Source organism: Molossus molossus, unplaced genomic scaffold, assembly GCF_014108415.1.
Source record: "Molossus molossus isolate mMolMol1 unplaced genomic scaffold, mMolMol1.p scaffold_m16_p_5, whole genome shotgun sequence".
Lineage (NCBI taxonomy): Eukaryota > Metazoa > Chordata > Mammalia > Chiroptera > Molossidae > Molossus > Molossus molossus.
In genome coordinates, this window is record NW_023425388.1 from 6,559,489 (window position 1) to 6,583,259 (window position 23,771).

A 23,771-nucleotide genomic window follows, 5' to 3' on the forward strand; every position below is an offset into this window, starting at 1 on the left:
TGGGGGCGCTCGGGGGGCCGCTGCTGGTGTGCGGAGCTGAGCGGGTTCCAGGGTGCTCTCGGGGCGGCCTGGCCCATCTTCCGGAGGGTGTGCAGTGGGCTCACCGCAGAGGCTACGGCTGAATCCGAACCCCCAGACCCAGCGGCGGCTCCGCCTACTCCAGCACCAACGCCAGGCGACTTGGGGTCCCCAGGCCCTGGAGAGGCCTGGGCTTTGGGGAAAGGCCTGGGAAGGGGGATGCTGGCAGAAGACTGGTTGGGAAAAACGGGACGTGGGGCTGGCACTCTGTGTCCTGTTCCTGAAGATGCGTCAGGGTGCAGGGAGTAGGTGGCCAGGCGTAAGGCGTGTTGACATGTCTGTAGCTCAGAAGGTCAGCCTGTGTCTGCTGGCACACCCAGCCCACACCTCAGGCTCGTTCATGGAAACCTCTGGTCTGGGTGATGATTATGGGTGAACGCTTCTGGCACCTGGGGGGGGCGAGTCCGACTCCGAGAAGGGCCCTCTGCCTGCCCCACCCACCAGGTGCCCGGCACAGCTCCTCGGTCATCCACGCAGCCCCTGAGCCTGTGTGCTCTCAGCTGCCCGAGGCTGTGGCCCACGTCAGGCCCGTCACCTCTTCAGCACGGTGCCCCCCGGCACTCTTAGAAGAAATATTTGCAGAGAAAACTAACCGCTCCTACACTCCCCCCATTTACAACAACTCCTCTCCTGACCCTCACTGCTTGGCATATTCCAGGCTGTGTTTGCCAGGAGGGCACAGATGCCGTCTCCCATCTCTGTCCCTTGGGCTCCACCTTCAGAACACCACAATGCAAATGGGACTCGGACACGTGTGGGGACCACGGATCCACATCCTGATGGTTCAGGGGCCATCTTAGGTACTCAGGACCCCCAATAGCCAGGCAGCCACTGGCCACCTCTGGGGTCACGTTTCCCAGCGCTTCTCGTGTACGTCCTAAGCTTCGGATGTTCTCGTATTAATTGCAGCGGCGAGACAAGCTAGTCTCATGTAAGATGCTTCCCTGAGAGATTTTCAGAGCATGTCTGACCATTCATTCTGAACCTTTCACTCCGATGGTAACCTTTCCCTGCGTGAAACACAACCTTGAGCGAAAACATCTTGGCAGCTGTTCCCCAAAGCACTTTGGAAACGGCGGGGCCAACAGACATGTGACAGACGGGGTCTCCAGCCACACCCAGCTGCGTCTGCTGACAGCCAGCCGTCGGGGATGATGCTCTGGGTTGCTGTTCTATCCAATGCAAACTCCAGGTGGAGACATTATTGAAGATCTCTAGACGATAATGTCAAATGCGCTGCCTCCTTTTCAGTTATTTGTAAGGCTGTAAAAGTTAAAGAAAAAAAAATCCCAAAGGCAGAAGCGGTGAGGATAAAGACAGCCTGAGTCTCTGGGCTCCATTAACTGCTCTGTTTACAGAATGAGACGGCACAGTGTGCAGCTGGAACCCCAAGGATGACTGAACCCCATCTGGAGAGCCAGTGCCCTCGTCACCCACCTGCCATTTAGCGGAGGTAACTGGAGGAGGCAGGGTGGCGGTGTCCCCTGATCGCAGTGTTCGGAACTAAACCGAGGACAGTTCGCGTATGACGAATCCCGCCAACTACAGCCATTCTATGGTGGGCTCTGACTTTGTTTCCCCAAAGCTCCCCTCCACCCCCCAGGGCTGAGCAGCTCTCCCAGGCTGCACAGGGGGGCTGAGGGCCTGTGGGCGGTATGGCCAGTAACCAAGTGACAAAGACAGCAGAGTAGTCCGGGGCTGTGATGGACAGCGACGGGCCAAGCGCTCTCCAAACAGCTTGTCCCAGCAGCTGACTCCGCCTGTCAGAGTACCGCGAAGTGCTGGGTTTCACTACTGCCCCCCCCCCCGAAACAGACGAACCTAAGCCCAGGACCTGCTGCCCAGGACCTGAGTGGCCCCCTCCCTCCCTCCAGCCTTCCTCCTGCCCTCCCTCCTCGCAGCCGTGATGGAACTCCACCTCTGAAAGGTCGGAGGAGAAATGAGAGGCATTTGTAGTCCTTTCTTTGGTGGGAAGAATGGGGGACGGAGGGTGCACCTGGGGTTGCTCTGGGAAACACAATCACACGGCATCGCTGGGCTGGAAGCACCGTGGGCGGGCTGGCCCCCTGTCCCATGGAGCACGCCTGGGCACAAGTCCCTGTGCCGGAACGAGGGCAGATGCCCACGGGCCACTCGCCAACCTGGAGCATGAGGTTAGGGGTCTAGGTAAGCCTCCTCCAACCAGACACAGAGATTCGGCTGCCTTGAATCCACAACATAAAAAAATAAATAATAAACCAATAACAATAACCATGGCTTCCCGTGCCGGCCCGTTTCAGACTTGGTGCACGTTCATGCAGTTCATCGTGATAGCCCGCTTCGCAGACGGAGACGCGAAAGCACGCAGGTAACTCGCACATGCTGCCGGGTTCGCCCCGAACCCGTGCTCTCGCCGTGACCTCACGCTGCTGGTGAGTGGACTGAGCGTAACTGAATCTGAAGAGCGTCTGTCCTCTCCCCGCCTGTAACACATAACAGACCACACCACACACAACCCTCCTGGACAGACAGCTACGACCAGGAAAGGGGGCGGGTTTCAGGCCACAAAGTGTTTCATAAGACATAACATACCATTGCAACAGGCCTACACTTTGCAAACTGAGGACATAAGTATGGAAATGACCGGGGTTTAAAAAATATCAGGCAGGGCCTGGCGGGCTCAGTGGACTGGGCGTCATCCCATGCTCTGAAAGGTTGCAGGTTCGATCCTTGGTCAGGGCACATGCCCAGGTTCAGAACTGGATCCCCCGTAGGGGGTGTGCAGGAGGCGGCCAATCAAGGTTCAGGGCTGGATCCCTGTAGGGGGTGTGCAGGATGTAGCCAATCAAGGTTCCGGACTGGATCCCCGTAGGGGGTGTGCAGGAGACAGCCAATCGAGGTTCAGAACTGGATCCCCCGTAGGGGGTGTGCAGGAGGCGGCCAATCAAGGTTCAGGGCTGGATCCCTGTAGGGGGTGTGCAGGATGTAGCCAATCAAGGTTCGGGACTGGATCCCCTGTAGGGGGTGTGCAGGAGGCAGCCAATCAAGGTTTAGGGCTGGATCCCCATAGGGGGTGTGCAGGAGGCAGCCAATCGAGGTTCCGGACTGGATCCCCGTAGGGGGTGTGCAGGAGGCTGCCAATCAAGGTTCAGGGCTGGATCCCCCATAGGGGGTGTGCAGGAGGCGGCCAGTCGAGGTTTTGCTCTCACATCCATGTTCCTCCCTCTCCTCTCCCACTTCCCCTCTCTCTAAAAATCAATAAAAATATTTTTTAAAAATCGGGCAGATTCATGATGGATGAATGGATGAAAAGAGTGTGTATATACACACAATGGGATATTATTCGAACGTCAATGGAAGAACATTCTGATAAACTCCAACATGGAGGAAACTTGAGCCCATGATGCTCAGTGAAGTCAGCCAGTCACACAAGACAAACACTGAGTGATTCCACTTCCACGAGGTTCCTAGAATAGCCACACTCCTAGAGACAGAAAGCAGACGGTGGGCGCCAGGCCTGGGGGAGGCGTGGGGGATTCGTGTTTGGTGGGGACAGAGCGTCAGTTTGGGAACACGGAAAGTTCTGGAGACGGGGGTGGAGATGTTCACACAGTAACGCGGACGGACGTGCTTAATAGCACTGAGCTGTGAGCTCAGACGGGGTGAAGATGGTCACATTTTGTGTTATGTGTATTTTTCTACAGTTTTTAAAAATGAAAACATGTTAGCAGGGAAGCTAAAGCCAAGCAAATACAACGTCTGGCTCTTCCGTCACTGTCCTAGACCTGGCTTTCAGGGGCGCTGTGAGTTTGTCCCGGGCCAAGGCTTGCCAGGGGAGCAGACCATGGCAACGACCATGGGCCCGCGAGGTAACCATGGTGGAGGAGGAGGGGGACCCAGCAGTCAGGGTCGGGCCGAGGCAAACAGCCCACACCGTCAACTGCAGACGCGTTTTCTGAGTTTGAAAATGTCTGAAGCTGACTCCACAGCATCTGAGGGCATCTGCCCGGGGACCACCGCGTTATTGCGAGCCTGGGTGCCCGGCAGAGATGTGTGCGCTTTGTTTTTATACTGCAGACGGGTCTTCGGGGGTCTGCACTGAGAGAACTTTTTTTCTCAAAAAGATCCAGAACCGTGGGGATGCAGATCCTCAGCCACAGAGGCGGGAGGACCCGCTCGGCGAGCTGAGCAAGAGGCTGTGCACCCCTTTCGAGCTGAGCCACTGCCTGGCAGTGCGCACCGGCTGTGCCCCTCCTGACTGGACCTTCTGCTCCGTGGAGTTGGAGCAATGGGCGCCCAGGTGTGTCTGTCCCATTGCACACCCCCGCTGGACAGCTCTCATCTCTCCATCTGTCTGGCTGGTGGGGCAGAATGGGGAGCAAGAGGAACTCCTTCCCGGGGGGCAGGATGAGTTGGTGGGGTGCTGCTGTCTTGTCAAGGTGGGCACCTGAGATCCCTCTGTCCTCTGGAGACTGTCTTAGCCCTCACTGCCAAGGACATCCCCCAGCCCCCAGGAACGCTGCCTGCTGGGTCACCCACAGCTAGGGAGCGGGTGACTGACCGGAGATGGTTCAGCTGGTGCCGCTTGTGGTGGGAGAGATGGCGGGGGAGGGGTATGCTCCCAGGCAGCAGACCCAGAACAGGGGTACAAGAACCCAGCGTGCTGTGACCCAAGGCTCCCTGTTGGCCGGTCCCTGCTGCCTCCCTGCCGGCTGCTGGCGCTGAGACAGCCTCCTGGCCGCAGCCCTGCTTTGTCTCTCATCTGCGTGCCGTTCACGAGTGGTCTCCGCGAACGCCGTGCCCGCCCCTGCCCTCGCTGTCTCCCCTGACAACCGGGGTGTGTTCTGCACGCTTCTGGGCCAGGCAGCCCTCAGCCCATGGGGCTCTGGTGAGGCCCCCTCGGCTCAGGGTGTGAAGTACCCCATTTCCAGTATGAGTAGCATCTGCCAAGTCAGAGACAAAGGTGCCAGGGGTAGTGGGACCCAGGGCCTTGGGGTCCTTGGCATTGTACCCCCCTCTGTGGTTCAGATCCACAGCAGTTTCACAGAGGCACAAATCAAAGGACAAGAAAAGCACCTGCATGGCCTCTTCCAGAGCCTCCTAGCTGACAGGTGCAGGGAGAAGGAGGGGCCGAGGACGGGACCAGCAGCACTGTGCCCAGGCCAGAGGATGGGACAGCACTGCGTGGGTACTACTTGGTGTCATCTTCGGGCAACTCCGGGGGAGGCACCACCACTGCACCCACGTTCCCGAGGACAAAGTGACTGCCCAGCTGGCAAGTGGCAGAGCTGGGCTGTCTGCCCCGGCAGCACAGCCTGCACCCCTCGCTGTGACCAACAGGAGCAGCCCAGCCCGAGACAGGGCACCCTGCATTCCGTCTGGGAGGTCTCCATGTCATTATCTGTCAACCCCGATGACATTAGTGGGGTTCAAGCCTCCGTCCAGCTCCTTCCTGGGCCCTCCAGGTGTTGGAAATATCTGGTTTAAGTGGCCCGCAGACCACAGCGAGTGAGAGGGGGCAGGGGGGCCAGCAGCTCCCTCACTTCTCAGCATCCTGGGGTTGGAATGTGGACGGACACCAGTTTCCAAAAGTTCTTTACGGACAGCACCTGCTGTGGCGCCGCAGGCAGCCGGGCTGATGTACTTGTTGAAAAAGAGACGGAAAACCGAGACACTCATTAATTTTCACAGCCCAGCTCTGGAGACAGAGGGGTCATCACAAGCTGGGGGGGCTGGGCATCAGAATGGCCTGTTCCTCTGCCTGTTTCTACCAACCCCCTTTCTGTTTTACGCTGGAGATCCAAAAGGAGGTGGGATCACCCCTTTCTCTAATCTCCCTTGGTTGCAATTAGCTTATGTTACCACTTCAATATCTTCTTAAAGATCTTATGCGACAAGCATTTAAAGGAAGATAGATGGACTTGGCTGGAACTGCTGATGATGGCGAAGGGGAGTCTGCCTGGCAGGTGCTCGGAAGCCCAGAGAACTCTGATCGGTGTTCCTGTGCGAATGAGCAAGGGTCCTGCCGTCAGCGGGAAAAGGATGCTCCGAGTGATGGGCCAACCAGGAGCACAGGTGTTCGAGTGAAGGAAAATCCCACTGGGCCGTCAGGTGGTAGGAAGACATGTTCCAAGAGGGGGAAAGGGGCCTGTGCAGAGGGACCCAAGGTCCCACTGCGCTGAGCACATTAGAGATGTGGGTCAGGTGTAGCCTTCGACCATCAGATTAGGACTGCCCTGAAGACAGGCAGCCAGCCCGAAACACAGTTGTGTTTGTGCTGAAGGCGAGAACAAAGGCAGAGGAGCCTGCAGCCCCTCAGGCGGTGCGGGACAGGGCTGGGGACATAGGGAGAGACAGGCAGTAGGGGGCCAAGTCTCTCGCTAGCCCGGGGGGTGCAGAGGCCTGGGCTCCAAGTGCTGGCCACAGGGCTCAGCCACGGGAGAGACCCAGAAGCTCCAGGGAGGGGCGGTGGGTCAGGGCCCACAGTCTCCGTGGGACAGTCCCACGGAGACTGATGCTGGTCTCTGAGGAATCCAGGGAGCGTGATCTGGGGCTCCAAGTCGCAACAGGGCCAGGCCAGGTGAAAGACAAGCATTGTGCGAAGGGCCCACAGGCTGAGCACGCCTGGGGCTCGGCTCCTGCCTGGAAGGGGGAGCAGTCACAGGTGGGGGGAGGGGCTGTTCCCAACTAGAAACTTGTTGACATTTTAACAACTTTCAGGCATTGCTCTTCCCTTTCAGTTCCCTCTCTGGTTGCCTCGCTTTAGAATAGAAACAACTTCGCAAATGGCTGTTTGCTTATTAAGACCTGGGAACCTGCTGCAGATCAGAGGAGGGACCAGAACACAGCAGCCAGAGTGGTCGAGGGTGGTCCCGGCAGAGAGCTGTGAAGGGGGCTTGCCCCAGGGAACCCCCAGACCAGGCAGGGACCAGCCAGAGAGCTGTGAGGGGGACTGTGCCCCAGGGAACCCCCAGACCAGGCAGGGACCAGCCAGAGAGCTGTGAGGGGGACTGTGCCCCAGGGAACCCCCAGACCTGGCAGGGACCAGCCAGAGAGCTGTGAGGGGGACTGTGCCCCAGGGAACCCCCAGACCAGGCAGGGACCAGCCAGAGAGCTGTGAGGGGGACTGTGCCCCAGGGAACCCCCAGACCAGGCAGGGACCAGCCAGAGAGCTGTGAGGGGGACTGTGCCCCAGGGAACCCCCAGACCAGGCAGGGCACTGGCAGAGGTGGTCCCTTTCATCAGGCCTGAGGAACCCCAGGGCTTCTCACCAAACCCAAGCCCCGGCCCAGGCCTGGGGCTCATACAAAGGCTCCACTCTGCCTCATGGGCAGGGTCAGCAAACCACAGCTGGATGTGCACCAGGCCGGAGCCCCTCAGACTCCCCATGCCACGTGCACTGCCCCGTCATGCCCTGAGCGCCCACAAAGCACACCTGTCTCTGTAGGTGGGGGGAGGAAGGAGCAGGTGCCAGGCCCGGCCAGGGGGAGCTGAGGGAAGAAGCAAGCAAACCTCTGGGCACAGATACAGAGACCCAACGCCTGCAGAGGAGTCCTCGGGCAGGGTCCCAGCTCTCCAGATTTGGGGACCTGGCTCCCACTTCCTCCTCCTTCACCTGGTGCCGAGGGGGGCTGGTCCCATGTGTGCTCCTTGGCAAGTGGAGGCGCAGGCAATGGGGACAGTGTGGGGATGCTGCTGGTGGCACCCCTGCCTTTCAGCAGATCCTAACCTGGGTCATCCTAAGGTTACCGGGTCCAGAAAGGACCCCTCCCCCCAAAGCCAGTCTTCTCAGAGGAGGCGAATCTACTCATAGGCCCACCCGCGACCGGCACCACAGCCCTTCCCACCGGCCGGGCCTGCAGCGTCCTCCTGTCTGGAGCAAGGTGCCCTGCTTGGTTGCTTTAACTATGGTGCCCTGCCAGGGCCCAGGTCCAGTGCTTGGCACAGGCCAGGGAGCCATTTCTCAGTGGGACTGTGTCATGAATGGTACATTCACCCTGGACCCCAGCACTCGGCACGTAGCAGCTGCTCAATCAGTGACTGGCCTTGTCCCGTTTGGTTCTTCCAACAGGAGCCCTACAGCACACCCATGTGACAGTCGAGAAACAGTGGCATGGAGGTTAAGTGACTCACCCAGGGCCACGATAGGGACTTGGAGACACTGAGCACTGGCCTCTCTCCAGACACTACAGAAACCCACCTGAAGCTTTGCTAGAGCAGGTAACACCCGCAGGGCCACTGTCGGGGGAGAGCACGGAATGGCCAGCAGTAGGATAGACAGGGGCCAGACAGCAGACAGAATGCAGGAGCCGCAGGACAGATGACCAGACAGGACAACACAACACGTGTGCCGCACGTCACACACACCTTCTCTCCTCTCTCCACACCTCTCCTTGGAAGCAGCACGGGGTCTGTGTCTACGACCTTCCACAGACAGGCTGGGATGGGTAAAAGGGAGGCAGACCCGACGGTGTACGGGAACAGAATCAATCCAGTGTTTGGGACTTTAAGAAAAGCCAGCCCTAAAACACTGTGGACAGAGCCCTGAGCCGAGAGACACTTGAAGTCTGCACGGAGAAGCTGGAGTGGAGTCCAAGGGGAGTGGGAGGTGACCCCCTTGGGCACATGCTTGGGCACCCCAAACAATTCGGCTCCCCACCAGGCTGTAAGTCCAGCTCTGAGCCTCCAACATGACAAGGGCAAGGGGAGAGGCCACCGAGCAAGGTCCGACACTGCAGGGACGGCAGAGGTTGAAAGACCACGGCCTCCTCCTCCTCACTCGTGTCAGCTGAAGGACATTTATCGGACGCAGAGCGAGCACAGTGCCGTTATGTTCCGGCAGCGTTCCCGGCTGGTTCCACGGACGCGCTGACTTCCCCTGACCGTCTATAAAGCAGATGTTCCCCCACGTCACAGCCGAGCAGGCCGACTCGGAGCAGCGGAGGGACTTGCTCAAGATCACAGTAGTGGTGGAGCCAGAACAGCAGCAGATCTGGCCCCTCCCAGGGCCACAGCCTCCCCCCTGAACACAGGTGCTCGAGTCTCTCAGGGCGTCCGCAGGGCCACTTTCCTGGAAGTCACCCCAACCTCGGGTGTGTCACCTATGAAAAACCACCCTCCCCACAAGGACAGCAGAGTAGCCTGCCAGACGGGGAGCTCGCCTCCTGCCCTCAGGAACCTCTCCCACTTTCATCCACTCAAACCAGGCTTTTCAGGAAGATCTCTGTGAGGTTCCTGGGAACGAGCTGTCTCCTCTGACCTGGCGACAGCATCTCATCTCTCCTCTTTCAAGAGACAGAAAATGCTGATGTTCGATACTTCTTATCTGGTGTGGCACAAAAAGTGTGTGTTTTGTATGTGTGTGCATGTTTGCCCGTGAGTGCATGCATGGGTGTGCTTTTTTTTATCCTCACCCGAGGATGTTTTTTCCATTTTTTGTTCAGATAGAGTGGGAGGGAGAGAGAGGAAGAGAGAGAAACATCGATGTGAAAGGGACACATCGAGTGGTTGCCACCTGCACGACCCAACCAGGGCAGGGGACAAACTGCAACTGAGGTACATGCCCTTAGTGGGAACCGAACCCGGGTCTCTCTGGACCGCAGGCCGGCGCTCTAACCACTGAGCCAAGCCGGCCAGGGCCATGGTTGTGCTTTTGCGTGAGTTTGTATGTGATACGTGTATGTGTCTCTAAGTGTTTTCATGCGTGCACACGTTTTCACGTGCATGTTATGTGTTGATGTGTGTGCACACCGGAGCAGGGGTTATTCAGTGGAAGCTGCTATAAATTCCTACGCAGTCACAGGTCCTGGAAGCCAGGGGACTTGAGTCTAGTCCTGTCTGCTGTTGACCACCTGCCCTTGAAGATGCTTCCTGTCCCCATGATCTGGTTCTGTTACAGTGGTGCGGGAGCAGGTGGGGGGCACAGCAGGGGTGGTCAGCTCAGACAGCAGAGGGGGTTCTGGTTCTGCACCTCCCCTCCCCCCACCCCCTTATTAACTGGGCTACAGTGGGGGAAGGGAGCCCGCACTCACTTCCCGGGGATCCAGCTGGGGATGAGGTGAGAGCAGAGGGAGGGCTCCTTGGCAAGTCTGTCAGCTGCTGGAGGCGTGTCTGAGAACCAGAGCCCCAGAGCCCGGCGCCTACTCTGCCTGGCAGGGCAGCCTCCTTGGCTTCCCTGAGGTGCCGCTGGAGAAGAGCAAGGTGAGGCACTGTGCAGCTGAGGGTTGGGAGGGTGGCCTCACTGTGGCATTTCCCTGGGGGGAGTCTAGGGGAGCTAAGAAAGCCCCCTCCAAGCCAGCTCATTTATTGTCCCTCTCTGACAATGAGAAGCAGGGGTCAGGCCTCTCTGGGACCCCTGCCAGGGCCTTAGAAGAGGAGGGGCCATCAACAAATGGGGTCTGCTCTGGATGAGACTCAAGTTAGTTAGGAACACTGGCCGTCTCGGGGGAGGGCTTCATGTCTCCAAGGAAGGCAGAGGGGCAGCAGAGCTGGTCCAGGGGTCCACCCGGTCTCTCTGCAGCCCCAATCACCCCTCTGCTGTCAGAGCTGACCACCCCTGCTGTGCCCCCCACCTGCTCCCCACCCGCCAGGCAGCCGGCGCGGTCCTCGGCTGGCGGCTCCACGGGCGCCCTCCACGCGCGGGGACCCTGTCCCGTGGTCTGCCCACCCGCTCCAGGGCATCTGCTCTGGGGTCGATCCGCCGGAACTGAAGTGAGTTCACGTACCAGCCTCTGGACGCACAAACTCAGCCTAATCACCTCTGTTACAAAGAAAGCTCTACCGAGACATGGAGAAAACACCGCCGGCGAGTCTCCCCTCCCACGGGGTCCAGTGCGTGGGGAGACCTCTCCCGGCAGAGTCCTGCTGCCTCCGCCGAAGTTGTCGGAGACCACCAGCCGGACCCACGGACGCGCGGACGCGCGGACACGACCCCCACCGCTGTCACCGGGGAAGGGCCCCCGCGGGGAGCCGGCCGGGGAGGGGCGCCGGGAGGGGCGCGCGGCGCGGGGCAGGGTGCGCAGGGGCTACCTTCTGAATGCGGCCGTCGATGTCCAAGTAGATGGCCTTGGGCCGGTAGCTGGAGGAGCCGGATCCCATCTTGCGCCGGCGGCTGCACTTGGACTTTTTACTGTACTTTCTCGACGCCAGCGCCCGGGGAGGGCGGGAGGAGGCGGAGGGGGCGGCGGCGGAGGGCGCGGGGACCAGCCAACCAGAGCGCCGCCGCGCACCGGGCCTGGTCGCCGCCTCCGCCGGCTCGCGCGGCCTCTGCTGGCGCTCCTCCTCCCGGCCACCGCCTCCCGCCTCCCGCCTCCCGCCTCCCTCCTCCTGCCTCCCTCCTCCTCCTCGCTCCCCTTCTTCCTCCTCCGCTCCCCTCCTCCCGTCTCCCCTCCCTGTTCTCCCCTTCCCCGTCCACCTCCTCCCCTCCTTTCCCTCCCCCTCCGGTCTCCTCCCCTCCGCGCCCCTCCCTCTCCCCGCTCCCTCTTCACGCTCCCTCTCCTCCCTTCCCACATCAAGGCGCACTCTCCTCTGCTTCCGTTGGACTCCAGCCGCCTTGGGGACGGAGCCAAAGGGGCAGTCCATCTCCACGTGCCTTCTGGACAGGTGCCCACAGGCGGCGACCCCTCTGGCCGCAGGGCTGGTCGCCTCCTCCCGCAGAGAGTTGCGCATAGCGACCTCTCCAGGTGGACAGTCAGTCTTCAGCCAGTACCTGGCTGGCCCGGGCCCTGGGCTATGTGTGCTCACCACCCAAACTCAAGCACCACTCAGGACTAGGAACATTCCCCAGGCCCCTTTCCCCGTTCGTTCCATCCGATAGGAAATGGGAAGAATTCTTGTCATTGAGGCACATCCTTTCCTAAGTTTTCTGTACGTTCTCGGGAGCGACAGTTTCTTCTACCTGCCCCCGGAGCTGAGATGGCAACTTTATTTCTGTCCTTAATGTAGCCAGAGCGAGGCTTGCCCAGCTGCCTATTAACTAGTTTCAGAACTGGTCTGCACCCCACCCCCACAGCCTTATTAACTGTCACAGGGAGTGTGGGGCAAGCAGGAAGGGCAAGGAGGGGCGCCAGGCCAATCACAGTGAGGCTGCCTGTGGCCCTCCGGTTCTCTCCCAGTGCGGATGAGTTGCTGGGAGTGCCTGTCGCTTTGGGAAGTGGGTGTCCAACCAGCTGGAGAGTGCACGTAACTGTTTGCTTCTGAGTCCCAAGCCTCTGCCTTCCATCTGCTGAATGTCTGGGCTTTGCCGATGGAGAGCGCGCCTGGGGTCCCCAGGGGACTCCCTTCCAGGCCTGCCCGAGCTAGGCTGGCCACAGCCATGGGCCTTGCCTTTCCCTTCCCTGGCCATCCGGCCTCTCCCTGGCACACAGTCACTGGCTTTCCAGACTCCTGGTCCAGGGCCACCTGGAGCATTGGCCAGGCTGGGGTGCTGGAGAGGGTGGGGCTCCCCATCTTCAGGTGAACCGTCCTCCTCAGCCTTTGGACAGCCCAGCACATGTCATTATGTCCCTTGCCTGCTTATGAGGGCTCTCAAAGAAGGACGGTGGCTTTGCCATCATCCAGTGCACTGAAGGGACCACGTCAGAGCCTGGGCACCATGAGGCTCGCTTAACAAGTGACCGGGGCTGAGATGAGGGAGCCAGGAGGCCTTTGAAGTGTGTGTGTGTGTGTGTGGGGGGGTGAACACGGTTGGTTACAGTTAGTCACTTGACTCACAATTGTGATAATGTGTCTCCAGAAAATTGGAGCGAGCACTATGATTATGTTGAACTCTGTTGTTGAATGTTCTGGTGCTATTTGGCTGAATCCAGCCACTGATTTGTGGGGCTGGTGTGCTGCCTGGCGTGGAAATCTCAGACCCGGCAGATGGCTCATTCATGAGCTTGGTGCTTATTTATTCTCCATGTGTTGTTGTCATCTGACCCAGCCCTCTTGAATCATCTCCTATGGTGGTGCTGCTGCTGCGGAGACACCTACCTGCTGACGGGAGGGTGCAGGTCTGTGACTGAGCGCGTGGCACCACCTGGGCCGGCCTCTTACTCCGCCTGGCTGATCCTGTATTCAGGATAATAATTGCTCCCATCAGTATCCGACTGACTAGTCTGCTTTATGGATATTCAACCAATGACACCGCAGTCCTGGCCCGGACCCGTCTCCAACGGAGCAGCAGTGACTTGCAGCCTTGAGCACCCGGCCTTACAGAGTGCCGGTGCTGGGCACTCACTGGAGAGCACAGACACAGAACCCAGCGGAGGAGCTGGCGTTTTAGTGGGAGACAGACAGATGGGCTAACTCAATGTGACATGTCGCCTGTTGGGTAATAATTAGCACAGAGAAGAGTCATACAGAGACGGGGCTACAGAATGTGGAGTGTAGGGAGCAAGGGGAGGAGTTTATGGGAGGAAAGAACCTTCTAGCAAAGGGAGCAGCCTGGTGCCAAGGTTTCTCATGCAGGAGGTCAGTGTTGCTGGAGGGGAGGGGGGTGTGAGGTCAGAGAGGTGATGGGTTGGCAGGCCCTGAGGGAGGCTATACAAGGGACTTGCCTCCTCCCACCCCCAACCCCGTCAGATGACTCAGCAGGGCAGAAGTGGCCTACTCGGGTTCTCACAGGGTCACTCTGGGCGGACAGTACCCTGGAGGGGGAAGGGCAGCAGGGGACCAGTGACAAGGCAGGAAGTGGTGGGATTTGGAGATTGTTCGAGCCTTTCATTTCTGCTCATTTGTTAGGTTGATGTTCTTCTGGGTTTTGTCCTCCTTCCCTTTCATAGCACGTGTTCTGCCTAAATGTATGCTCCTTCATCCTGCAGGGCCCCGAGGTCAGGTTCCGGAAGCCAGTCCTTTGGTGCCCATGACATTGGCTGGAGGATGCCCCTTGCGTCCTTGACCTGCATTTCTGGTCCTGGCCTGTCCAGCAGGAATGCAGCCAATGGGAGGCCCCAGAACCAAGATAAGAACAAAGAAAACACCTGCCTCTGCCAGGTGTGCTGGGGCCTAGTGGGCTGGAGGCTGGGATCAGGAGCCTCCGGGCAGCAGGAGGCCAGCGGGTCTCTGTGGACTCGATGACTCGGTTTGCATAAACCTGGAGAAGTTATAGGGGGAGCTAGTCCTGGGGAAGGTCCCGGAGGAAGCTTCCAACTGTCTGGAGCATGGGTGTGAGACCCACCCACCTGAGTCTCACAGGGAGGGTGGAGGTGCAGGAGCTCCTGGTGCCCAAGAGCCGCCGGGCTGCTGAGGGCTGGAGCTGGGTCCAGCCCGTTCCCCACCCCCTGTGGGCTGCAGTTTCTTCCGGCACCCTCCTGCCCGCACATAGGCTTGGGCCTGTATACAGAGCTCACTCTGTAATTGCCATAAAGCCCGCACCAAAGGAGGGCTTCACAGTACGCCATGGTGGGAGCCCACTGATAGTCAGAGGGCTGAGCCGAGAGCGTGCGTGAGCAGCCGGGGTTTGCTCCCCAGCTCCCGCTCCGGCTCGCTCTTCGTCCTCCGCAAGGAGCAAAGCCGCGAGGAAGAGGGAGAGGAGGGCCTACCGTGTCCCTGCGGAGGGGGCAGCACCAGTTAGGGTGCAGACGTTGGGAAGGAGGTGGGAGCTCTCAGGGAAAGACTGGAGGGTGACTCCAACAGTGGCTGGGCCTGGCCAGGCAGAGCACCTTCCAGCAGCTCCCCAAATCTGCTCCCAGCGGCACCCCTGGACTGGGTGGGCCAGGAAGTGTGTCAGTAGGCTGCTGCTGATTCAGCCCCGAAAGCATCCTCATCCTATTCTCTCTTGGGTCTAACTGGTGTTTGTAAATGGCTATTCCGAAAAGAATCCAATCGCTTCCTAAGCCAACCAACTCTTCTGAACCAGGGATGGGGAGGGGGGGCGGGGGGGGACAAAAGGCATTTGTCAAACAAGCAAAATGTATTGGTGCCTACTTCGTACAAGACACGGAGCAAGCCTTGTTAAAGGGGATCGGGGCCCCCTAGACTCTGGCGCTCTTCCCTCTGCGGCCACTGTAGAGACACCAGCAGTCAGAATGGCGTTCACTCCCTCTGTGACCCCTGATCCGAGCAAGGACCGTAAAAGCACTTCAGTGCACCTTCCACGTTCGCAGGAGGACGATGTCTTCTCCTCTTCCCACAGGGCTGGGACAGAAGTGTAGGGTCCGATCCATGCCCTCCGCAAGGCTGATGACGTTTTTGCAAGGACGTTACAAAGGGCAGCGAACTGGCAAAGTGGTCCGGGTTTCCAGGAAGAGGTACGTCATCTGCACTGAAGGGAAGCAGCAGCAGAAGGCCGGTGATGGTGCCACCGCTCACGCGGGCACCCCTAGCGCGGTGGTCATCGCTGGACTAACGCTGGACACACCCACAGAAGATCCTTGAACATAAAGCCACGTCTCGCTAAGCAGGAGAGGAAAAGGGCAAATGAAAGGAAGAAACAATGGAGGAGACATAGGAATAAAATAATCTTATGTACAACTTTCATGAAACACTTAAAACGAGCCCTGGCCTGTGTGGCCCAGTGATTGGAGCATCAGCCTGCACATGGGGGGCCGTGGGTTCGATTCCCGGTCAAGGGCACAAACCTGGGTTGCAGGTTTGATCCTGGACCCTAGGTCAGGCGTGTGCAGGAGGCAACCAATCGATGTGTCTCTCACGTGGCTGTTTCTTTCACGCCCCCCGCCCCCCGTTTCTGCTTTCCCTAAAAAAAAAATCAACAGAAAAAATATCCTTGGGTGAGGATTAACAACAACAACAACAAACTTAAAATGAAAAACAATTATAAACTGGTTGGGGACAAGGTGCTTTACATTCTGAAAGTCCGACCATTGGCCTCTTGGAGGAATCGGACTTCTGCACACAGGTAGGGAACTGACCCACACCCGTCAGCTGTCTGACGCTCTGGGACAGCCATTGGCAGGGTGCACCCCGAGTCTGAGAAAGGGTCTGTGTGCCCTAAGCTTCAGCACAAAGGGAGAAAATCCTTGCAGAAAGATGACCACGGCACTGTGTTTCAGGAGCATCTGATTTATACACACTTCTTTCTCTCTGCGGGTTTGGTGATTACAAAATTATGGCCAGCTGTAAATATTTCAGACAATGTAGTAGAAAGGCAAAGTCCCATCTGGATCGGAAGACAGAGATCCGCCCCTTCCTAGTTGCCCCGTGGGTCTTTGACCTGCAGGCTCTCTTATCTATTTAGATAAGATGCACTGTAAGGCGGGTGTTGACATTCCCCAGTGTTGTCTGGTTGTAAACAATGTGAAAACCACCCTTTGGTAGTTGTGCTGTTATTGTGTAGAATTGATGATCCTTAGAAAGTGCTGGGTAACAGTGTGAGCACATTTCCATTCTTCTTTTTTTTTTTCCTAATCCTCACCCGAGGATATTTTTCTATTTATCTTCGAATAGAGTGGGAGGGGGAGAGAGAGAGAGAGAGAGAGAGAGACATCAATGTGAGAGCGACACAGACTGGTTGCCTTCTGCATGACCCTGGCCAGGGCCGGGCACGAACCACAACTGAGGAACGTGCCCTTGGCCAGAATCGAACCTGTGACTCATTGGTCCGCAGGTTGACGCTCTACCTTTGAGCCAGACCCACCAGGGCCATTTCCATTCTTTATTTTGCTGAGTTGCTCTCCATAATGGTCAGCGGTCTGAGCACCTAATTCCAATGCGTGGGTTCCCCACACCAGCAAGCAATTCTCTGACACCAGCTGGTGTCCTATAATTCAACTCAATTCTGACACCATCTGCTTGGAGAGGGTCAGAGCCCACAGATTAAGGACTCAGCCCCATAAGACTGCTCTCCCCCACTTCAGACGCCAAGTGAAAGTCCAGGTTTCTGATCGATCACTACAGATTAGAGGTCTTGATTAATACACTAGAACAGCTCACAGTACTCAGAGAAACATACTCCTTATCAGATCACTGGGTTATTAGAAAAGGATGTAACTCAGGAGCAGACAGAGCAATGCACAGGGCCAGGTGTGGGGAGTGGCAGAGAGCTCACATGTCCTGAATGTCCTGCTCTCTTAAAACAAATGTTTTTCTTTATTGATTTGAGAGAGAGAGGAAGGGAGACGGAGAGAGATGGAAACATCGCTGAGAGAGAACATCGACTGGCCGCCTCCTGCATGCCCCCCACTGGGGATCAGGCCCACAACCTGGGCATGTGCCCTGACTGGGAATTGAACTGGCGACCTCTTGGTGCAGGGTCGACACTCAACCACTGAGCCACACTGGCTGGGCTGTCCTGCTCTCTTTGAATATCCATGTGGCACAAACCTGGCCACTCTCCAAACCCCATCCTTTGAGTTTTCATGGAGGCTCGTTACATACACACCACTGATAGAATCCCTGGTGCTGGTGATGGAGGCACCCCCGCACCCCTTTTCTTTCCACCTCACCACTCCCGAGGGGGCTGAGGTTGAATATTCCAACCCTCTAATTATCTGGTGGTTCCCTTGGCAACTTGCCCCCATCCTTAGGTGACCCAGGTGCTTCCGACAGTTACGTCTTTAACAGAATCTCAGGTGAGATCGAAAGGGGTCTGTGATGAAAACCCAGACACCTTTCTACTATTAGCATCAGGAAACCAAGGGTTTAGCCGCTCTGTGCCTGACACCGGGGCGAAGAGCAAACACGCGTTGCCTGTTGCACATCGCAATGTCGCACGTACAGGTCTATGCCGGGTTGTGCACCCGCCGTCAGAAAACCAGAGTGCCCGTTCACCACACCGCCAGTAAAATAAGACTTAACCCAGTTTACATTCTTCAATCTGATGAAGAGGAAAATGTCTTGTTTCAGCTTGCCTTTCTCTGAGACAGACTCTCGTCTGTGCTCGCACGTGCCTCTTCAGGGCATCCACGTTCTTTGCCCTTTGTTCTGTTTTTAAAGTCTTTTTATTATGGATTTAGACCAGCTGTTTCTGTACAAAGGACAGTACTCCTTGAACGATCATGTTTTTACAAATATCTTTTCCAAGTCGGCGGCTGATCTTTTGGAACCGTAGTCACGGTTTCTCCAAAATGTGGCTTTGTGTGTGTAAGGACGCAAAACGCGGCCACCTTCCCTGTGGGCCTTCTGGATCCTGTCAGCTTAGAGAGGAGAGGTCGTTTAATACGGAAACATTTAGAAAGAAAGAAAAAGTGACCCACATTTACGAAGATCGGGACTAATTATAATTAAATCGTGGCACACTTGCCCAAGGGGAGACCAAGGTGATAACGATGACGGGTGTACACAGGCTAAGGTACAGCGAACCAAGTGTACGCAGGTACCCTCCACGGCACAGCAGAATCCAGGGCGTTTAGGCTCCAGCCATTGGTCCCGGCACAACCCATTCGTCAGCGCGTGGACCGTGGGGACTGTGGGCCCATCCCGCCCCTGCTCCCGAGTTTGCAGGCCAGCGACGGTTGGACCAACCTGGGAAGAGACTATGAAGGGGCTGTGTTGAGGTGGTGGGGTTTTAGGCATTTTTTTTTCCAAAACACATTTCAAATGCTGGGATGTTATTTTTTTCCATGAAACCGGGAAAAAAAGAAGTGTAAAAGTGATAAAATTGTCAGGGAAGGAGCAGTTTCCTCCCACAGTTTTAGAAGTGGCTGCATAGGGAAGGAGGCGTCTCTTCATCAGTGTGGGGCTGTGACCCCAGGGGCGGAGCAGATATCGAGTCGCTTTATTGCTGTGGTGTGGGGTCAGCCGGCTTCCCAGGCCCTCGCTGGCCTCCCAACCCCCTTCCTGCGACAGTGACGGCCTTGGTGCAAGCTGGAGGGTCAGACCCTGTTGCTCTCTGGTCCATTTCTGTGGTGTCCCGCCCGGTCCCCTGCTTCCCCTTGACTCTCATCCCTGTCACACGGGCACCCCAGATCGTCCTATTGGGCTGATCTGCCCACGTCACTTCCCTGGACGGCCTTGTGGGGACCCCCCTCGCCTCCCAGTGTGGCCCCCCAGGCATCTATTGTTTACTGGGTCCTTCTCTGCCCCTCTTCTGCCAAAGACGCCAGGCACTCGCTGGCACATCCGTGGCTGTGCCCCTTGTTTCAACCCAGAGAACGTCCCTCTTTCTCTCCTCACCGCGATCACCTCTTTTTTAAGACCCATTAAGGTGTCACCTTCACGATGCCACCTTCCCAGAGCCCCCGGCTCTTTGCAGCGGGTGGGGCGCCCTCCGCAGGGCCCCGGACACCCGCACACCTATGTGAGCTCCGCGGTGCGGCCCGTCCTCCCCGAGCCTCTGACTTCGCATGACGGCGTGGGGGTGACAAGCGCTGGCCTGGAGCGTGCCGGGGACAGTGTGTGGACACCCGCAGCCCTGGAGCGCAGAGGGAGCACGGCTGCTATGCGTCTGTCAGGCGAGGAAGCACTGCCAGCACCCCGGTCACCGCCCTGTCCAGCTCACTGTGACCTTGGGGGGGCGCGGTCCTGGGGTCTCCGCGACAGGGACCCGCCCGCCCGCGTGGCCTCACCGTCCTCTGTGGCGCAGTGGCTGGCGTCCTTCGCTCCTGGCCTGCTGGTCTCTGACCTTGGCTGAATCAGCACTCAAGCCGGCCCTGAGAGCCACGCTCCCTGCCCCTCAACTGAAGTGCTTCTTCGGAGTTTCTGAGAGGAAAGGGCTGCCCCGAGCTGACCCCCGAGGCCTGGAGCCCTCCAGCCCCTGTGAGGGACGAGTTTCCTGCCGGCCCACGGCGCTGGGGCCCGGCACACTGCGGCCGGTGGAGACGCGCACGCGGAGAACACACGGGCCCTGCTTGGTGGCCGGCTCCCACGCGGCCAAGTGGCGGGGCTCAGCCTCTGTGGGCTGGGAAGGGGCTGTCTGGGCTGGGCCTCCCCGCAGCGCCGCGTCCAGCCGCCGGTGTCCGTCTGTGGCATAGACCAGCGCGGGCTGGCTGCTGTCACGCTGAGGCCCCACAAATGCGCTTGAGACTTGCAAAGGCTTTCAAGTGACCTCGGCTGGCCTTAGGCTCCAAGGTCCTGTGTGAGTGTGACTGAGGGACACCCTGGGCGGGGGAGCTCACGGCCCTTTAGCTGCAGAAAGACCCCAACCCCTCCAGGCTTCGGTTCCCGGGCTCAGACGACAGGCAGAGCGGAAGAGCTCGTTCCGGCCCCGGAGCTGTGCCAGTGTGAGGGAGACAGAGAACATCACTGAGGACTGGAGGAGGCCCCGAATGGGACAAAGTGGGGCGAGGTAGGCGGTTTGGCTACTTCAGGCGATTCTGGGAACTGCCAGGAAGACCTCATTTCTGCAGTAGGCACTTCCTCCCTAAATTCTTTGGCAAGGGGGGAAAAGGCCGCCCACCAGCCACCAACCCAGCAGGCTGGGTCCTTCCCATTGGGCTCGGGGACAGTACTGGGAGAGCTGGTGGGCTGCTGAGTCTGTCTGTCCTCAGCTTCCCCGCTGCAGGGGCCCCCAAGGTGTCCAGGCGTGTGGAGCAGCCCCAGGCTTCCAAGTCAGCGCTGGGGCTGCTCCAAGAACCAAGGCTCCTCCTGCCTCAGGTTCGGCTCGGTGGTGAGCCTGCCATTGTCCCTGGAATCAACTGCAAACTGATGACCTCATCTCCAGAAATAGCAGAGCCTCATTCGTATGCAGACCGGGGCGATGATGTGCTAACAGCATGCATCCTCCGTCCCAGGGTTCCAGCGTCTCCACCGGCTTCCTGAAGAGGACGGTGGTGTGCCATTTATTTTGGTGGCCTCCGCGGTGCTTGGAATGCTTCAAAAATATACCGAATGCCAGTTTCAAGGGCCAGAGCTGGTACATATTTTAGTGAAAGAAACGTTTCCATAAACTTAAAGTTTGATCGTGGCCCTGCTTCTTGTAGATTTGTGACTGATTTCTTGAGCAGCTGCTTGTCCAAAGGCATAAGAAGGTCCCTGTCTTGCATCCTGGTAAGAGCCCCTCACCTTCCCACGTACCCCAAACCCCAGGGTTTATGAGGGTCAAGGGGAGGGCCTTCTGACTCCTCCTGGGGGAGAGAGCAGGGCATTTCCTGTCTTGGTTCCTACAAAACAAGTAAATAAACCCACGGTGCCCCTCCCTCAATATGTGTGACAGAGTATATTTTACAAATTTCAGATGATGGGAAAGTGAGATCTTAACAGTAGGAAAATCCTTTTTCTTTTTTTCTTCTTTCCTAACCGTTGAGCCATTGTCAATATTTGTGCATTTAAATAACTGGGCTTGGAGAGCCAGGTGACATGGTTGATGCGCCAGTGTCACAAGGGAGCAGGGTCTCCGGAGACCCAGCGGTTGGCCACCTGCCCTCAGAAAGGTCCCACTTGTCTGTGACATTCATGACTGTAACTCGGCCAGGGTCACAGCGGCCGAATCAGCCTTCATCATAACCTGCACCTTCCAGGGTCTTCTTCCTCCTCCTCGCTCTCTCATGCTCGCTCTTCATTTGCGCCTCTGAACTCCACCGAACCCCCAGACTTCCTGCCGTGTTCCTCCCCATGCTCTGGCCCCTGGGGAAAGGCTGTCGATTCAGTCTGGACACCCCAGCTCTGGCCTGTGTGCTGTGCTCACTCTCTCTACCCAACATCCTTTGACGAGGAAAATCTCCTCTCTCGATCAGTTTAGACCGGAAGAGACTGGAATTTTCCAAAAACGCTTCTACTAAGAAATTAGGTGAGATGGGACATTGGAGGAATCAAAGAATCTGCCAGTTTGGAAACGTTAGGATGGCCTGTTTCGGAGCCTGGAGCAGGTGGACCGGCAGGAGCCGCCGGGCCGTCCACCCTTTGGGCCAGCCCACATTCAGACAAGAGCCAATAAACGCTCACTGAGCAGGGGTCAAGAGAAGCCCCGGGCCAGGAGCCGGGAGCTGGAGTTGGGGCAAAGCCACGAGCAGCTGGGCCTTGCGCTCTGGCGAGTTCATAGGCAGACAGAGGAGGAAGAGATGTGAGCCCCTCCACCCTGCACCCACCAACACATACACGCAATACGATAAGCTCTCTCCAGTACAGGTGTGAAAAAGCTCTACCAATAAACAAGATAGGCAGAATTCTGCTAAATTTGAACTTATATTCTGGTGGGGGGCAGACAATAAACATCTACTTGGGACTTATATTCTGGTGGGAAGATAGACAATAAACAAATCAAAGATGTATAATGCCAGGACAGAGATAAAACCTATAAAATAGGAAAAAATAAAGCCAAGAAAGAGCACAGAAAATTCTTTGGGCTACTATGTTTAGTGGTCAGGAACGGTATGGTGGAGGAAGTGACATTTGAACAGAGACGTGAATCAGTTGACGGAGGAGACTTGTTCAGAAGAGCTGCCCAGGTGGAGGGAGCAGTGGTGGGAAGGCCAGGGGCGGCCAGCGCTGGGGCAGGGAGGTGGTGGAAGGAGGCGACAGAACAGCCAGAGATCAGAGCAAGCTGGGTTTGCAGAACTTGGCTTTCATTCCAGGTGTGATGAAAGCCACTGGAGGATCGAACGCTGTGGAGTGACCCAAGTTGACCTGGATGCAGGTAACCTGTGTGTAAGGAGGCTGGTAGTGGTCGGGCCAGCAGATCCTGGGTCTGGTCAGCTGGGGTTTGAATCCAGCTCTTACTTTCTGGGCCACGCTGGCTACATGGCTAAACTTTCCTTCCTAGGTCTCGGCTTTCTGCTCTGTAAAATGGGCTCTCGGGGCCTTTGCAAGGATCGCATGGCATAAGGTGTGTAAACACTTAGCCACCCACGGCGGGCCGTGTCCACATCTCCTTCTTGCCGCCTCTCCGCCTTCTCATGCCTGCGCACACTGAAACCGCTGTGTGAGAGCCCTGTGGTTTACTTTCTGTGTAACAAGCACTAAATCACTGTTGCCATGGCAGTTGTAATTCTTTTCCCTCGGGAGCGTAGGTTGAAGAATTGCTGAAGAGGCCCCTTTAGAGCAAGTTGAACATTCTAAACAAAATTTCCGCTCCCACATCAGGACAGGCAGCGGTTTCTCCCTGAGCCGGCTCCAAGTAATGGCATCCAGCTGCTGGGAGAGGGTGCTGGGCCAGCGTCAGCCTTTAATGAGCGTCACCTGGGGCACAGTGCGACCTTCCAGGAACGGAGCCAGCCAATGTGTGGGCTGGGTTCCCGTGTGTGCACCGCACTGTCTCTTTTCAAAGGCTGTCTCCCTGGTGACCAGCCACACACATTTATAGGACATTAGCCCTTGAGTAGCTCTGTAACTGTGGTTATGGGTTGTTATTGTTGTTGTTTAAATGTAAATGTGCTGCCCTGGCTTCTTATAAGCACAGTGGCAGGGCTGGGTCTAGAGCCTGCCCGCGAAACCCCAGCTGTCCTCGGAGGGCCAGAGCGGCAGCCGCGTGACCGGGCGGTGGAAAGACGGGGTGTCTAGCCGCTGCGTACAGCAAACTTCGCTGCTTCAGAAAAAACGGATCTGAGCTCTGTATCAATGAGGTGCCCGCTATACACTTCTGACGATGCGAGGCACGGTTCCCCAAATTTCTTTTCTTCTGAAAACAAGACCAGCTAACGTCATGCACATCTAGGGTGTGTTAGAACCTTTTATACACAAGTGATGGAATCTCAACTCAAGGGTAAGGAAGGGTAACACTTTGACTCATAGCTAAAGGGTCCAGGGGTGAATCTGGCATTAGATGCAAATAGATCCAGGGTCTTAATCTGTCTTTCTGTCTGTCTGTCTCCCCTCCCTCCAATGGGCTTTCCCCATGTGGCTGGTGTCACGGCTGTCTGGCTGGCTGCCCAGAACCCACATCCCACCAGCCCTGTAATCCA

General features: G+C 57.4%; 1 protein-coding gene and 1 long non-coding RNA gene across 2 annotated transcripts in view; one reads left to right on the top strand and one right to left on the bottom strand.

Annotated features, from left to right (window-relative positions):
• Positions 1 to 11,185, bottom strand: part of PDE9A (phosphodiesterase 9A) — a 96,579-nt gene extending 85,394 nt beyond the window's left edge. The window contains exon 1 of the mRNA XM_036243486.1: positions 11,086 to 11,185. Coding sequence (XP_036099379.1) covers positions 11,086 to 11,154 — 69 coding nt within the window. The 5' untranslated portion in view covers positions 11,155 to 11,185. The remainder of the gene's footprint in view (positions 1 to 11,085) is intronic.
• LOC118617507 lies at positions 10,158 to 15,477 on the top strand. Its single transcript, XR_004956833.1, has 3 exons — positions 10,158 to 10,257; positions 13,860 to 14,031; positions 15,173 to 15,477. It is a non-coding gene; the product is annotated as an uncharacterized LOC118617507 (long non-coding RNA).
• Positions 15,478 to 23,771: the final 8,294 nt, after the last annotated feature.